This window comes from Bison bison, unplaced genomic scaffold (assembly GCF_000754665.1).
Source record: "Bison bison bison isolate TAMUID 2011002044 unplaced genomic scaffold, Bison_UMD1.0 scf7180017864048, whole genome shotgun sequence".
NCBI lineage: Eukaryota > Metazoa > Chordata > Mammalia > Artiodactyla > Bovidae > Bison > Bison bison.
In genome coordinates, this window is record NW_011494620.1 from 942,062 (window position 1) to 959,961 (window position 17,900).

A 17,900-nucleotide genomic window follows, 5' to 3' on the forward strand; every position below is an offset into this window, starting at 1 on the left:
CTGCATGAAGCACAAGCTGAAATCAATACTGCCAGGAGAAATATCAATAACCTCAGATATGCAGATGACACCACCCTTACGGCAGAAAGCGAAGAAGAACTAAAGAGCTTCTTAATGAAAGACGAGAGTGAAAAAGTTGACTTAAAACTCAACATTCAGAAAACTAAGATCATGGCATCCAGTCCCATCACTTCATGGCAAATAGATGGAGAAACAGTGGAAACAGTGACAGACTATTTTTGGGGGGCTCCAAATCACTGCAGATGGTGACTGCAGCCATGAAATTAAAAGATGCTTGCTCCTTGGAAGTAAAGCTATGACCAATCTACACAGCATATTAAAAAGCAGAGACATTATTGTGCCAACAAAGGTCCATCTGGTCAAAGCTATGGTTTTTCCAGTAGTCATGTATGGATGTGAGAGTTGGACTATAAAGAAAGCTGAGTGTCAAAGAATTTATGCTTTTGAACTGTGGTGGTGAAAAAGACTCTTGAGAGTCCCTTGGACTGCAAGGAGATCCAATCAGCCCATCCTAAAGGAAATCACTCCTGAATATTCATTGGAAGAACTGATGCTAAAGCTGAAACTCCAATACTTTGGCCACCTGATGTGAAGAACTGACTCAATGGAAAAGACCCTGATGCTGGGCAAGACTGAAGGCAGGAGGAAAAGGAGACGACAGAGGATGAGATGGTTGAATGGCATCACCAACTTGATGGACATGAGTTTGAGTAAGCTCCGGGAGTTGGTGATGGACAGAGAAGCCTGGCAAGCTGCAGTCCATGGGGTCGCAAAGAGTCAGATGTGACTGAGCAACTGAACTGAACTGAACTGAACTGACTAAATGGACAGGGAATCAGAGTATTTTAGTAGCAAAAGGGATACTGGCAGTCATCAAATTTACCCAACTGCAGAGTCCTTTCTGTAACATCCCTGACAAAGGGACACCTAGCCACTGCATGAACAATTTCAATGATGATAATAAACTCACTGTTGGGTAGCTCTCTGGATAGTAACATGTTCTCTGTAACTGATACAGAAACATGAAATTGCTTTATAAAGTTAAAAGAGTGCTCTATAAATTCAAGATTTTTTTTTCTAATTCATAGGTTGGATTAATATGCTAACTTGTTTTAAAAATAGTGTTCTACTGTCAAAACAGTATGATCTTGCATTTAAATACAGCTTTATTATTTAAATGTTAGTGGCTCCGTTGTGTCCAACTCTTTGCAACCCCATGGACTGTAGCCCTCCAGGCTTCTTTATCCACGGAATTCTCCGGGCAAGAGTACTGGAATGGGTAGCCATTCCTTTCTCCAAAGAATCTTCTCGACACAAAGATCATACTCAGGTGTCTTGCACTGCAAGCAGATCTTTACTGTCTGAGCCATGGGAAGTCCTATATTATATTTTAAAGATACTTTCATATCTCAGTCACACTGAATGATTTTAATAGCAGCTTTTAGTATTCTGGTATGCTTACTCTCTTTAAATGCCAAAATCTCAGTATCTTTATTGTCATAAGTCTGATACTCTGCTATTTAAAAATCAAAAATCTATATTATTTACATATTGAAATAACTGTTATTCAATTACTCAATTTATCCAAGAAATGACATGTTATATGTGGTCTAGACAGGCCTTCACTTGGTGTACAAAGCAAAAAGTGTTAAGCTTCTGGTGCAAGATATAATTCTTAGTCCAAAATAATTTCTTGTGCAGTGGATTATGACCATCACAGTACTAAAATTGATACAGGTAACTTCACATTGGATTCTCCAGCTATACATGATAAAACTAATGAAGACGATGAAAACTATAAAATGTCTTTGAAACAAAACCTATATAGCTCTCTATAAATTAGGGGGGGGAAACCTGCTGCTGCTAAGTTGCTTCAGTCGTGTCCAACTCTGTGCGACCCCATAGACGGCAGCCCACCAGGCCCCGCTGTCCCTGGGATTCTCCAGGCAAGAACATTGGAATGGGTTGCCATTTCCTTCTCCAATGCATGAAAGTGGAAAGTGAAAGTGAAGTCGCTCAGTCGTGTCCAACTCTTAGCAACCCCATGGACTGCAGCCTACCAGGCTCCTCCGTCCATGGGATTTTCCAGGCAAGAGTACTGGAGTGGGGTGCCATTGCCTTCTCTGGGAAAAAACCTAACCCTAGTCAAATGTCAAAAGATGCTTTATTAATATTTCTACAAGGTTATCAAATGAGATAGGATTATTCAAAAGAAGTCAAGGAAATACTGGGAAGTAGTATATAAGCTTCATTGTCCTTCTGTCTAGTGTAGTATCTGAAAGAGCTTCTTTGTTTGAAAATTACGGTAAAAATATACTCTTGACTCAGCAATGGCACTAATGACAATGCATTTTAATGTTTAAGATCATATTTTCTAAGATCAAATAAAATCCTATTAAAATTCATCTGTCAATTTATATTAAAAGGTTAACATATGTTTAATATGTTATTTTATTTTATTTTTAATTTTATTTTATTTTTAAACTTTACATAATTGTATTAGTTTTGCCAAATATCAAAATGAATCCACCACAGGCATACATGTGTTCCCCATCCTGAACCCTCCTCCCTCCTCCCTCCCCATACCATCCCCCTGGGTCATCCCAGTGCACCAGCCCCAAGCATCCAGTATCGTGCATCGAACCTGGACTGAATAATAGTTTTATTAAGGTATAAATAACATTGCATGCAATTCACCAATGTACAGTGCTTTCAGTATTTTTTAGTTCATTCATGAAGTTGTACAACCATCACCATGATTAATTTTAGAACATCTGCATCAGCCCCCAGAGAAACCCTATACACATTAGCAGTTCTTCTCCATTACCCACCCTCCCCTTCAGCTGATGTTGAAGCCCCATCAGCCTTTATCAGCTATATTAATCTACTCTCTGTCCATACAGATTTGTCTATTCTGGACATTTCATATAAATGGAATTATATAATATGTGATCTCTTGTGACTGGCTTTGTTCACTCAGGATAATGTTTTCAAGGTCCATCCATATTGTACTTCGTTCCTTTTACTGCTAAATACTATTCCATTCTTTGGATATACCAGAATTTATTTATTCATTCATCGGCTGATGGATATTTGGGTTGTTTCTACTTTTTAGCTATTATGTAGAATAGTCTATAAATACTTGTGTACACATTTGTATGTGCACCTTGGTTTTCATTTCTCTGGGGTGTTCCAGAGGAGTAGAAATGCTGGGTGACATGGTAACTCTATGTTTAACCTTCTGAGGAACAGACAGACTGTTTTCAGAGTAGTGGTGCAGTTTTACATCCCCATGAGGGATGTAAACTTTTTTAATGCCTAAAAGAACACTTCTCATACTCTTGTTCTATTTCCACTCTAGACTTGAGTACTATGAACACTTGGCCAGTGTGTGAGGGTTCCAATTTCTCCACATCCTCATTATTACTCATTATACTGTCTTTTTAATTACAGCAACCTTTTTTTTAATAAATGGTACTTTTTAACATTTTGTAATACATTTATAGGTGCTAAAATTTTTGAAATAAACATTGTTTACTGATATTTTGCTTCAGGAATTGTGAATGCTTCAAAAACAACATCAATACTGATATTAATACATACTTCAATATTAAATAAAATAAAGACCCCAAAGTATAAATTTTATACTGATTATTTCAGCAAATAATTGCAATTTTGTATAAAGCTTCACATTGACAAATTATCTTCAGAGCTCAGAATTAAGTATAACTTTTTCTCGACTTGTTTTTCCCTTCCATTAAAAAAAAGAGAGAGGTGTGTAATTCACTCTTTCTTTGCGCTGATTACTAGGAAGCTTAAAATAGAGCTTTTTCTTAGTTGGGAATCTAGCAAAACTAACTTTTATTTTTATCTTTCATCTTATGGGTCTTGTTTCAATTTATAGATATATCTCTATATTTAGTAAAAGGTAACACAATACTTTTTAGAAATAGTGTATACAGAAGTAAATAAATAAAAATGTAGTATAAGGCAATGGCACCCCACTCCAGTACTCTTGCCTGGAAAATTCCATGGACAGAGGAGCCTGGTAGGCTGCAGTCCATGGGGTCGCTAAGAGTCAGACACAACTGAGCGACTTCACTTTCACTTCTCACTTTCACGCATTGGAGAAGGAAATGGCAACCCACTCCAGTGTTCTTGCCTGGAGAATCCCAGGGACCGGGGAGCCTGGTGGGCTGCCGTCTGTGGGGTTGCATAGAGTCGGACATGACTGAAGTGACTTAGCAGCAGTAGCAGTAATTATTTAATAAAATGAGTCATGGTAGCTGATATATCTGTAGCTAGCTTAAACAGGGGTAAAAATATTTCCAAATGATTTCTATTTGGAATAATTTACAGGAAGTTACTTTATGTTTCTCTGCACTACTTTTTAAAGTCACATAATTGTCTATATGAAATGTATGTATTCTAATTTAAAGAAAGTGAATATCTATAAATAGTTAGAGAAAAGCATTTGGCATCCATTATTGGTGATACCGAATATAATTTAGGTTTTGGTACCAGAGATAAGGTAAGAATACCAGAAACTATACTTACCTCTGAGTGATTTCTGTAAAATCCAATAATTTAACTTATTAAGCAGGGGGTCACCAGACATACGTGACAGTAAGAAAACAATCTAAATATAAATAAGATAATTTGTAAATTTTTTTAATGCCTTAAAAGAACACTTCTCATACCCTGTTCTATTTCCACTCTAGACTTGAGTATTGTGAACACTTGGCCAAAGTATGGCCCAAAGAACTAGGCCAGCCCCATAAATTCATACATGTCTTAAAATGACTTAAATTGCCATGTGTTAAGTGGCAGGACCTTGCAGTTGAATAAGTACTGGATTTCTAGAATGGTAAGACACCTTAGAAATTGTACAGTTTGCTTCAGTTACAGATGTGGGAAATGAAGATGAGGTGAAAGAACTTATCCCAGATCTCTTAAGTTCAGAGCAGGGTGGGAACTACACCCGAGCTGATTCCTGATTGAAGGCTATTTCCACAACACCATGATAGTTCAAATCAAAGTTTAAAATGTATTTGATTTCCAGCTTTGTTTAAACCTTGAGTTTTAAAAAGCTGAACGTGATATAGCCTAAAATAGCAAAAACATTCTGATAAACTCACATTTTTAGCTAATAGCTAACTAGAACCCAAATAAAATAGCAATGTTACTATCAGAACAGATCATGAGTATATCATTAAAAGCAAGTGTAATGATGCCAACCTTAAGGCATACTAGGATATTTAAAAAATCATAAGAATGCTATTAGATGGTTTATGGTCTTGAGAAAATTACTTTCATACAGACAAAAAAAAACAAACTTCTAGAAGAAAAGCTAAAGATAAGATTGATAGCTCTTTCTTATCTATTTCATTCCCTGAAAAGTATGTGAACCATTAACTTCACAAGTTAAATATTAAAATGAAAAAAGGTAAGAAATATAAACTATCCAGTTCAGGAATCACAGATTGAGTTTTGAAAGACGGCTTGATCTTGAAATCTTTTTTACTGGTCTTCTCATGGCATTCATTGTCTTCTGATTCACTGAATTACATCTTACCCTGAAATAAGATAAGCATTAATCATGATTTTTCAGTTACCATTGTGTGCAACAAAAACACTAGTATGTCACATGGGGAGAATTACCTAGTTCTCCTAGTTCCCCCAGTCCACAGTCCTTCACAGAGAAATCTCTCTATGCAGATTTTCTGTTTACTGTATAATCCTAAACAGCCATATGTTACAGCATATCATATCATCTTGTCAAGTTACAGAGACAACTCCCTCAAGGGCAAATAATCCAAAGGCCTAGAAGTAGCCCATGAGGTAGCCTAATGTGGAAAGTTTTGTCCAAAGAGGGATGAGATGGACCAATCTGATGCTTGTCTCTGGAAATGTGAGTTAAAGATAAGAAAATACAGTCCATGAGGCAGAGTATGGACAAGATGGAAATAAGAATCCATGAGTAAGCCAAAGATGCGTGACTTAAAATTACAATAAAATTGAAACTATGATATATACCAGAGTCTGTAATGTAAAAGTGTAGAAAGTGAAATTGGCAGTTGGTAATGAGAAGAAAAATGAAGCAGAGAATAAACTAGTGGTCTATTATACTACAAATAATAATAGCAACATTCTTAGAGCTCATAATCTGAGTCAGGGACTGTTCTAAATTTTATTTATTTACTCATTATCAACTCCACAAAATCTGTATAATGCAGATACTATCATTAGCTCTGTTATTTCTGACAGAAAACAGAAACAGGTTATATAGTAAGTAAGTAGATCTGGAATTTGAATCCATGAAGTCAAAGTTCAAAGTCTGTGCCTTTAATTACTATCCAATATGGCAAACCACTAAAGTAATGATCCATGAATATCTGCTGAGGTCTTTAAGGCTTCTCTGAATTCAAATTCTAGTATCTGTGGATCCAGTTATATTGGAATTCCTGTTCTTGGATTTCCACAAAACTGTCTTTCCCTCATTGACTTATATGTCTTTATAAGGACAACTTCCCCATGTGCTCACTTGATAAAGTAAAAGCCACCTTTAATTCCCTGCAGGTGCTTAAAAATATTTTACTCAGGGAGTGATGTCAGCTAAAATGACAGAATGCTGCTGCTACTGCTAAGTCGCTTCAGTCGTGTCCGACTCTGTGCGACCCCAGAGACGGCAGCCCACCAGGCTCCCCCGTCCCTGGGATTCTCCAGGCAAGAACACTGGAGTGAAAATGACAGAATAGGGACCCCCAAAAAATAATTTCCTCCTTAAAAACAATGAGACAATTTACAAAAAAAAAATTAAAAAAAAAAGGTCAGAAGCAAACTTTTAGAACTCTAGAAATTAACCAAAGGCTTGCAGCAATCCTGGAGAATTTAATACATACACACACACACCTATGGCAAAATCCAGTAAGAACACTGAACTCTGTAGCTATTTAACTCGCCCTACTCCACTCTTTCCTCAGCTCTGTGGTGAAATTCCTACGATGAAACTGACGAACTAATCCTAAAATGTATATAGAAAATAAAGGGACTCTGAACAACCAAAACAATCTTGAAAAGAAGATTAAAGGACTCACTCACTGATTTCAAAACTTTATGAAAAGTTATAGTCATCAAGACAGAATGGTACTGGCATAGGGACAGACTTACAGACCAGTGGAATAGATCTGAGGCCTAGAAATAAATTTATATGTTTATGGCTAATTTTTAAAAGGATGCCAAGGCAATCCGACTCAGTAAGAATAGTTTTTTCAGCAAATGATGCTAGAATAATTGAATCAGTTCAGTTCAGTCTCTCAGTCATATCCGACTCTTTGCGACCCCATGAATCGCAGCACGCCAGGCTTGCCTGTCCATTACCAACTCCTGGAGTTCACTCAAACTCACGTCCATCGAGTCAGTGATGCCATCCAGCCATCTCATCCTCTGTCGTCCCCTTCTCCTCCTGCCCCCAATCCCTCCCAGCATCAGAGTCTTTCCCAATAAGTCAATTCTTCGCATGAGGTGGCCAACACATGCAAAAGACTAAAATTAGATGTATTTCACATCCTATACAAATATTAACTCAAAATGGATTGAAAAAAAGAGCTAACACTATAAAACTTAGATGAAAATATGTATAAATTCGTATGTTCTCGGATTAGGCAATGATTTATTAGACATGATACCTGAAGCACAAGCAACTGAGAAAATAAATCCTAGGAAGCCAGTAACAATTGGACTTCATCAAAATCAAAACTGTCTTCTTCAAAGAACATCATCAAGAAAGGAAAAAAACCAATAAATGGGAGAAAGTATGTGCAAATCATTTATCTGATTAGGTCCAATAACCAAAAAATATAAAGAACTCTTATAATGCAACAAAAATAACACAAACAAGCTTTTTAAAATGGGCAAAGGACTTGAATAGCTATTTCTCCAAAAAAGATATACAAATGGCCAGCAAATATATGGGCACTAAATATCTAATGTGGGCCCCTGGAATCAACCTTCACAGCTCATTGCTGGAAGAACTAAGTTTCTGCGAAACTCCACTGGGGGAACTTTTAGAAGCTTGTGCCTTGTTCCCTCCAAACTTCATCTCACACACCTCTTTCCTTTGATGGTTTTGCTTTGAATCCTTTTACTGTAATAAATCTTAGCTGTGTGCACAAATAGATGCTGAGTCCTGTGAGTCGTTCTAGTGAACCACTGAACACGGGAGTCGTCTTGGGGTCCTCTCAACACAGAAGTACAGCATTTTTCAGAAGGAAGTCCTTTTCTACAATTGACTTAAATGCTTTAACTCCATTGTATTTCCATTGATTATTCATTATCTTGTACACTTCAAGTATTTATGATTACTCAAGGAAGAATAAATACATTCTTATCCATCTAGCCAAATTCTGAACAGAACGTTGCTATTCTATGAATTTCCACCAAAGAAACCTATTATACTACATGCACTTTGAGTGCCTGTGTTTGAAAAGAATTCTGATCTATAGATAGTTTATATCTTTGCTTACAATTTTAATACTGTTAAGTTTTATATGAATATATTGTCTGCGTGAGATAAGGTTATAGAAGACAAGGATTGCCTGAGTAATTCTTCTATACTTAGTACAGGACCAGAGAAAAGTGTGTGTAGACATAACCTCCTAAACTTCTAAAATATTCCTCTATTCTTTATTCATCCTAAATTATTTTTATTCACATACAAAAACATAGTTTAAATTGCATTGACACCTACATTTATTTCAGTGTCCATACTTGCTCATTAAAAGGTTCAGTTCAGTTCAGTCGCTCAGTCGTGTCCAATTCTCTGTGACCCCATGGACTGTAGCACGCCTCTGTGTAGATCGCCAACTCCTGGAGTTTACCCAAACTCATGTCCATTGAGTCCGTGATGCCATTCATCTCATCCTCTGTCATCCCCTTCTCCTCCCACCTTCAATCTTTCCCAGCATCAGGGTCTTTTCTAATGAATCAGTTCTTTGCATCACATGGCCAAAGTATTGGAGTTTCAGCTTCAACATAGGTCCATCCAATGAACACTCAGGATTTATCTCCTTTAGGATAGACTGGTTGGATCTCCTTGCAGTCCAAGGGACTCTCAAAGGTCTTCTTCAACACCACAGTTCAAAAGCATCAATTCTTCTGCACTCAGCTGTCTTTATAGTCCAACTCTCACATCCATACATGACCACTGGAAAAACCATAGCCTTGACTAGACGGACCTTTGTTGACAATGTCTCTGCTTTTTAATAAGCTGTGTAGGTTGGTGATAACTTTCCTTCCAAGGAGTAAGCGTCTTTTAATTTCATAGCTGCAGTCACCATCTGCAATGATTTTGGAGCTCAAAAAATAAAGTCTGCCACTGTTTCCACAGTTTCCCCATCTATTTGCTATGAAGTGATGGTACCGGATGCCATGATCTTAGTTTTCTGAATGTTGAGTTTTAAGTCAACTTTTTCACTCTTTCAGTTTCATCAAGAGGCTCTTTAGTTCTTCTTCACTTTCTGCCATAAGGGGGTATCATCTGCATATCTGAGGTTATTGACATTTATCCTGGCAATCTTGATTCCAGCTTGTGCTTCACCCAGCCCAGTGTTTCTCATGATGTACTCTGTATATAAGTTAAATAAGGAGGGTGACAATATATAACTTTGAAGTACTCCTTTTCCTATTTGGAACCGGTCTGTTGTTCCATGTCCACTTCTAACTGTTGCTTCCTGACCTGCATACAGATTCCTCAAGGGGCATGTCAGGTGGTCTGGTATTTCCATCTCATTCAGAATTTTCCATAGTTTGTGGTAATCCACACAGTCAAAGGCTTTGACATAGTCAATAAAGCAGAAATAGATGTTTTTCTGGAACTCGCTTGCTTTAATGATGATCCAGCAGATATTGGCAATTTGAGCTCTGATTCCTCTGCCTTTTCTAAAACCAACTTGAACATCTGGAATTTCACAGTTCATGTTCTATTGAAGCCTGTTTTGGGGAATTTTGAGCATTACTTTGCTAGTGTGTGAGATGAGTGCAATTGTTCACTCACCCAAAAAATGCCTTTCTTTGGGGCTGGAATGAAAACTGGCCTTTTCCAGTCCTGTGGCCACTGTTGAGTTTTCCTAATTTGCTGTCATATTGAGTGCAACACTTTTACAGCATCATCTTTTAGGATTTGAAATAGCTCAACTGGAATTCCATCACCTCCACCAGCTTTGTTCATAGTGATGCTTCCTAAGGCCCACTTGACTTCACATTCCAGGATGTCTGGTGAGTGATCACACCATCACGATCATCTGGGTCATGAAGATCTTTTTGGTACAGTACTTCTGTGTATTCTTGCCACCTCTTCTTAATATTTTCTGCTTCTGTTAGGTCCATACCATTTCTGTCCTTTATCGAGCCCATCTTAGCATGAAATGTTCCCTTGGTATCTCTAATTTCCTTGAAGAGATCTCTAGTCTTTCCCATTCTATTGTTTTCCTCTATTTCTTTGCTCTGATCATTGAGGAAGGCTTTCTTATTTCTCCTTGCTATTCTTTGGAACTCTGCATTCAAATGGGTATATCTTTCCTTTTCTCCTTTTTTTTCACTTCTCTTCACAGCTATTTTTAAGGCCTCCTCAGACAGCCATTTTGCTTTTTTGCATTTCTTTTTCTTGGGGATGGTTTTGATCCCTGTCTCCTGTACAATGTCACGAACCTCCATCCATAGTGCATCAGTCACTCTATCAGATATAGTCCCTTAAACCTATTTCTCACTTTCCCTGTATAATCGTAAGGGATTTGATTTAGGTCATACCTGAATGATCTAGTGGTTTTCCCTACTTTCTTCAATTTAAGTCTGAATTTGGCAATAAGGAGTTCATGACCTGAGCCATAGTCAGCTCCCAGTCTTGTTTTTGCTGACTGTATAGAGCTTCTCCATCTTTGACTGCAAAGAATATAATCAATCTGATTTCAGTGTTGACCATCTGGTGATGTCCATGTGTAGAGTCTTCTCTTGTGTTGTTGGAAGAGGTTGTTTGCTATGACCAGTGTGTTTTCTTGGCAAAACTCTATTAGTCTTTGCCCTGTTTCATTCTGTACTCCAAGGCCAAATTTGCCTGTTACTCCAGGTGTTTCTTGACTTCCTACTTTTGCCTTCCAGTTCCCTATAATGAAAAGGATATCTTTTGGGGGTGTTAGTTCTAAAAGGTCTTGTAGGTCTTCATAGAACTGTTCAACTTCAGCTTCTTCAGCATTACTGGTCAGGGCATAGACTTGGATTACCATGATATTGAATGGTTTGCCTTGGAAATGAACAGAGATCATTCTGTCATTTTTGAGATTGTATCCAAGTACTGCATTTCGGACTATTTTGTTGACTATGATGGCTACTTCATTTCATCTAAGGGATTCTCACCCACAGTAGTAAAACTAAAAGGTTAAGACAGATCATTTAATTGGATTTGTTGTTAATGGTATAGTTATAAGCTCTACTTGGGAACAGTATCATTTTAGCTTAGAAAATAACATCATGTTTGAGGATGAACAATATTCCTGGAACCTACCAGATATATGTATAAATAGTAAATGGAGAATACAAACTTCTCTAAGTTCTCTTAACATCTGCTATTTTACATTGTTGCTATAGAAGTTAAGCTTCCAAAATATAATGGACACCTGTTTCGTGAATACCATTCACATTTGAATGTAATTAATTAGAATGGAAAGATCTAGACTTAGGTTTTCACTAGATTCTCTTTCATTTTAGGCAGTTGATCCATCTGTTTCCTTTGAGAAACTTGGTAGGAGCCAGAGGTCTGAAATACAAATAGTTGAGCATTTATCCTCTTATTTCTTGATTGCTTTCAGAGATAAGAGGAATAGTCAATTCTCAATTAACTCTTTCCTAACCAAGTATGGATACTGTATGTTAGATATAATGCTGTTGTACTACATTACAGTGTAAAAATTTTTAATATGGACTAGAAACCAAAAAATTCATGTGACTCACTTTATTGTAATATTTGTTTTACTTTATTGTGATGGTCAGGAATCAAATCTGCAATATCTCCTAGGTATGCCTGTATATCTTTTTTTCTCCTTTCTTTTTTAATTGAAGTATAGTTGATGTACAATATTATATTGTACATCAAAATTATACAATATTGTATTGTACTGGTGTACAATACAGTGATTGACAATTTTTACAGGTTATACTGCATTTTGGGGGCTTCTCTGGTGGCTTATATGGTAAAGAGCCTGCCTGCAATGCAAGAGATCTGGGTTTGATCCCTGGGTCAGGAGGATTCCCTGGAGAAGGGAATGGCAACCCACTCCACTATTCTTGCCTGGAGAATTCCATGGACAGAGGAGCCTGGCAACCTACAGTCCATGGGGTTGCAAAGAGTCAGACACAACTGAATGACTAACACTTTCACTTCATTTTGCTGTACACTGTATAGTTATTATAAAATATCGGCTAGATTGCCTGTATAGTATTAAAAAGCAATGTCCATACTGTCCATATACCGTGTAAATTGGAAGAATCCTAAGATGTGGAAACTCAGTTTCAGCCAAAACTGTGAAGCCAGCAGAAATATAAACAGCAGACTCAGCAAACAGCTCTAGTTATCTACTAAAGAATCAATTATTTATGTATTCAGCATGGAAAGAATGGCAAATCATTCATTGACCTTTCCAGTCACCATAGTATCCACATAGTCAGAACAATCTTTGACTATAAAGATTAACAATTCACTCTGGAGTGAAAATCCTTATTAACATTTATACAGGGAAACAGGATTAACATCTTCCTGGGAAGCTGTTAAAATAGGCTTTGATTGTATGTTCAGTGATCCTGTATAATCAGAGTAGGAGCTATTCCACCCAAATGATTTTTTTTTCAGATAAACAAAGCTAAAGGAGGATGGCTAAGGCAAGTAGAAATGCTGATGCCCCTGTCACAGAGGGAGGGGCTAGGGAGGTTGGAAAGAAAAACAGGAAAATAATATTCAGTTTATTGGAATTTAGAACCAATTATGTGCCAGGCATTTCACTCAGCACTTTACATACATCATATCTCCAGAGCCTCACAAATCCCTGGCAGGATACTCCAACTACTTCCCTTTTACAGAGGAGGAAAGAAATCGAGGCCTCCAAAGGTCACACCACAGTAGGTACAAATCTGGGATTCGAGTCCAATTCGCAGTGACTCCAAAGTCTGTGGCCTCTCATCATCATGGCCTCATAAAGGAGAGGGCGTTTTGCTACACCTTGAAGGAGGCAGAACTGGAATGTAGAAGAAGCAGCATATTCTGAGGACACAGAGAGTGTGGTCTGAGGAAAGGCCCCTGGATGCCGGTGCAGCAGGAGGAAGCAGGGCTTCCAGCCAAGCACCCAGGACTATAAAAGGTGGACTGACTGTCCATTTCATGGGCAAGAGACCATAATTTTGTCTCAATTTCCTACTTACCTTCGTTGGCACTAGAAGTCCAAGCTTGCCTTTACCCCTCACCCTGACTTTCATTCTCAAGTTGTTCTGTGCACCCCATTCTCTATTCCAATTCCCAAAGCTAACTCCCTTCCTTCCAGTCCCTTCATTGAGCCTCTGGAAACACCGAATCAGTGATTAGCTGATTACTTTTATGTCAAAACCAGCCCTCAAGGTCCTCTACCTCAGTGTCTCAGGTACCTATGTCTTGAGGACACTGACCCTCTTTTCGGCTCTTCTTCCCTGGCTATCACTCCTGAAACTCTTCAGAGCTGTATCTCAGACTATCTCTTCACCCTGTGTATTCTCCCTGATGCATGTGATTCATTCACATGGGGTCATTTACTATCTATATGCTAATAAGTTCTAAATCCATTGCTTCAATCCTGGTCTTTTATTTTTTTCTCTTAGATTCATACATCCTACCCCTCTTTGGACACTTCCATTCAAATCATGCACATTGAAAACTGAATTTGCATCCTAACCTGAAAACATATATCAAAATAGTTAATAAGGATTAAATATCTAAATATCAAATATTAAGCCATATCAGTACTAAAGAGATGTGATGAATGTTATGAAACACTGAGACAAAGACAGTCTTTTAAAACATGATACAAGAAGCCATAAATAAAAGATAGGTCTGACAACATCTAAACCAAAACTATATACCAACAACATCATAAATAAAATGGAAAAGGGAATGAAAAACTGTGGAAAGTATGTGCAGTGTCTTTCATAATTCATTGATCACTTCCTGTCCTGCTGCTTGTAAGTGCACACTTTCTAGCAATAGCAGTGTGGGGTCTATCTTAGACTTCATGCATAGCTATGAGATAAAATACCTTGACTTTCATGACAGAGAAGTGATAACTACTTGTTTGAATTCTAGTAATTACAAATCAAACTAAAGGAACAACTAAAGAAACAAGTACAGGAAATATAATCTTAATTTGGGAAACATATATCTTATTTTTACCTTTTTATAAAAGTTACATATTTTCTTTTTCACCTTCCATATATAGAAACTTGGTACTGTTTCTCCTTTAATTCCAACAGCTGCTTCTCTACTAAACCAAACCAATCAAAAAACCTAGAAAAGTGAAAAACATAATTTACAGTACCTCTTAAAAACTGAAGGCAAAGAAACAAAAGTTGCCTGAGACATTTCAGCAGGGTATGTACGGCGCTCATTGCTGGTCCTGTGGCAAGCTTATGTGAAAGATATAAAAGTAAAGAAACTGGTATCAAAGAAGATTTACAATACTAGCAAGACCACTGCTAAGTTATGTCTCTATGCTTTTTTCAAATAGTATACAAAATGGTTTTGTAAGTATACTGGAAAATTATATAGTATGTTTTTAATAACACACCAAAAATCATGCCAGTTCCAAAGGAATTTCTTAGCATAGAGATAAAAACAAACCTTTGACTCTTGTTCCAGTCTCAGTGCATAGTCTTTCACTTGATTTTCAAGATTCCTTTTCTCTCTAATTGTTTAAGCAACGCATTTAAGGATTTCTGAAAGTATAACAGTGTTTTTACATGCACTCACATTTTAAATAATATTAGGACCACCAATTTCTTCATTGGCAAATTCCTTCTATTCCATATCATTCTGTGACTTCAAAAGTCTATAATATGTACCTTTTCAGCAATAATGATAATATTTATTGTTACAATATGCCATGTACTGTGCTAAATGCTTTCTACAGATTATTTAATCCTTATTACAGCCATGAAGATGGCTAATATATTCATTTTACTGTTGAGAAAATTGCATCTGATAGAGCTTAAATAACTTGCCTAAAGGCACAGAGCTAGTAAATGGTAGAGCTGGAATCCAGGTAATCTGACTCCAAAGACAATACACACTAAATGATTACTATATGTGTGTATTCATACGATTGCTATCAGGGTAAGTACAGTGTTAGAACAGGCAGTAAGGCTTTTCCTGGTGGCTCAGTGGTAGAGAATCTGCCTGCAAATGCAGGAGACATGGGTTTGATCCCTGCTCTGGGAAGATCCCACATGCCACGGAGCAGCTAAGCCTTTGTGCCTCAACTACTCAGCCTGTGCTCGAGAGCCTGGGATCCGCAACTGTTGAGCCCACGTGCCGCAGCTACTGAAGCCAGGGCCCTCAGGAGTCCATGCTCCACAACAACAGAAGCTCCCACTGGTGCAGATAGGGAAAAGCCCACACAGCAACGAAGACCCAGTACAGCCATAAATAAATAAATAAAAAGAGGAACAGGCAGTAAAGTTGATAATCAAGGGAACTGTGAAAATACGGCAGAGTAGAATAGTTCTGGAAACCATGACATCAACCTATCACCACAAATAGGTGAACAGCGTAGAGGAGAAAAGGGTTAGCCAAGCACCAGAACAATAATGCATTACACAGATTGGGTTTAGAATGTTAATTCCGAAACTAATAACTGATCTTTCCCAATAACTCCCATTATTTCTCATATTCTGACACTTTAAATTTAAAAATCTCCAAGTCGAATTCTACACAGCTCTTGCTGGTCATGATCTGGGTCACTGAATCTATTATAAGAAACATTCAAATAGAAATGGAAGCAGCTGATTTAAATCGCCACAAAGCAAAACTGCAAGTTATTTTAGAGCTCATACCCACCTCCTGAAATTCAGCTCATTCTCTAAAAACTTACTGATTTTCTCTTAGATACTTGCTGGTAATTATCAGAAGTGTAAAAAAATTGTATTAATGGGAATAATTAGGTCAGCTGTAACAGGACAAGTTCTAGTGTCTAAAAATAGCAGCAATGATAAAACAAATCCTTTGGAAGTGACAATTCTCCACTGTGCATGTTTGCTTAACATCTCTGTTAAAACATGGTCAGTGATACTTCTCAGGCAGCCATTACTTGTCTTCAAAAATTATGCACTGGTGTCCTAAGTGGTTTCCAACCCCCCACCCCCAAATACAGGCTTCCCTGGTGGCTCAGCGGTAAAGCATCCGCCTGGATTGCAGGAGATGCAGGAGACCCGGGTTTAATCCCTGGATTGGGAAGAACCCCTGGAGGAGGAAATGGCAACCGACTCCAGTAGTCCTGCCTGGAAAATCCCATGGACAGAGGAGCGTGGCGGGCTGCAGTCCATGGGGTCGCAGAGTCAGGCACGACTGAGCATGCATACATACATACATGCCTCCAAACACAAACTTGCTCCAGAAGAAAATCAATGAAAGCCCTATCAGTAGAAGAGGATAAATGGACTGAGTTCTCTACAGAAAATTAAACCCTTACGAAGTAAACCAATGCTCCAAAATGAGAGTTATTGAAGGGACAATCAGGGAGTGATGGATGTAGTCCAAAATTTTGCTACATAGACCCTTGCTCCAAGGATTCCCAGCTTTGCTTTCTGTAGTAATACGCTTCACTTACATCATTTGTTAATACATTTTTAGAGATGTAAATAGAATCTAATAATTTTTAATACTGAGTCAATGGAAAAATGCACTTGAAATACTGAAAGAAATTAATTTACAAATAAACAAATGGAACACAAGTTATTTTCATATTAATGAGATATGAATGAGATACACTCCAAAACTCTAGAAGCTCAAACAAGAAATGTAGATAGGAAATAGATGAATTCAAGAGCTGAAGGAAAATATCTGAGCAATTAATAAGAGGCAAGGTAAGATAACTGGGGAGGAGAAGACAATGGCACCCCACTCCAGTGTTCTTGCTTGGAGAATCCCAGGGACGGGGGAGCCTGGTGGGCTGCCATCTATGGGGTCGCACAGAGTTGGACACGACTGAAGCGACTTAGCAGCAGCAGCAGCAAGATAACTGGGGAAGGTCCTGGTTAGAGAAGGCTTCGGATGCTAAGTTCAGGAGTCGAAACACCACAGCTATTGAAAGTTATTAAAGAAGTGATATGATGAAAGCAGGGGTTTAGGAATATTAATCAAGTGGTAGTTTCTACAATAAAAGGATGATTTCTGTTATTTGTCAGTGTGGGTTTGCAGTTTTAACCTTTGAAGCTTAAATATTTTCCATCTGCTTTCTCTGTGTTAAGACTGTATCTTGGTGCTATTCCCATGACGATCTGATTCCTTGTCTCCCAATTTTACAATTCATTCCTTTATGCAAAAAATATTCATCAAGCACCTCCTGTGTGTCAGGCATTGTGCTGGGGATTCCACAGTGAGACTGACAAGCCCAGACCCTAACTCATGAAGCTCAGAGTCTAATAGGGTGCCTAGAAGGTGCTTTACAGTGGTGAATGTTACACCCAAGCTTGAGGAGAATCTGTATTCTGCTGTAGTGGGATGGGACATTCTATAAATGTCAACAGATTGAGTTGACTGATGGTGCTATTCGGATAAGCTATTGAGTATCTTTATTGATTTTTCTGCCTTCTTG

The 17,900-nt window shown here is 37.9% G+C and overlaps 1 protein-coding gene across 1 annotated transcript in view; it reads right to left on the bottom strand.

Annotated features, from left to right (window-relative positions):
- The window catches only part of LOC104985512 (spermatogenesis- and oogenesis-specific basic helix-loop-helix-containing protein 2-like), a 69,282-nt gene extending 51,705 nt beyond the window's left edge, over nucleotides 1-17,577 (bottom strand). Inside the window, 6 exon segments of the mRNA XM_010835726.1 lie at nucleotides 11,139-11,158; nucleotides 11,750-11,830; nucleotides 14,663-14,715; nucleotides 14,926-14,994; nucleotides 14,997-15,053; nucleotides 17,511-17,577. Of these exon segments, the coding sequence (XP_010834028.1) occupies nucleotides 11,139-11,158; nucleotides 11,750-11,830; nucleotides 14,663-14,715; nucleotides 14,926-14,994; nucleotides 14,997-15,053; nucleotides 17,511-17,577 (347 nt within the window).
- Between the last annotated feature and the right edge of the window lie 323 nt (nucleotides 17,578-17,900).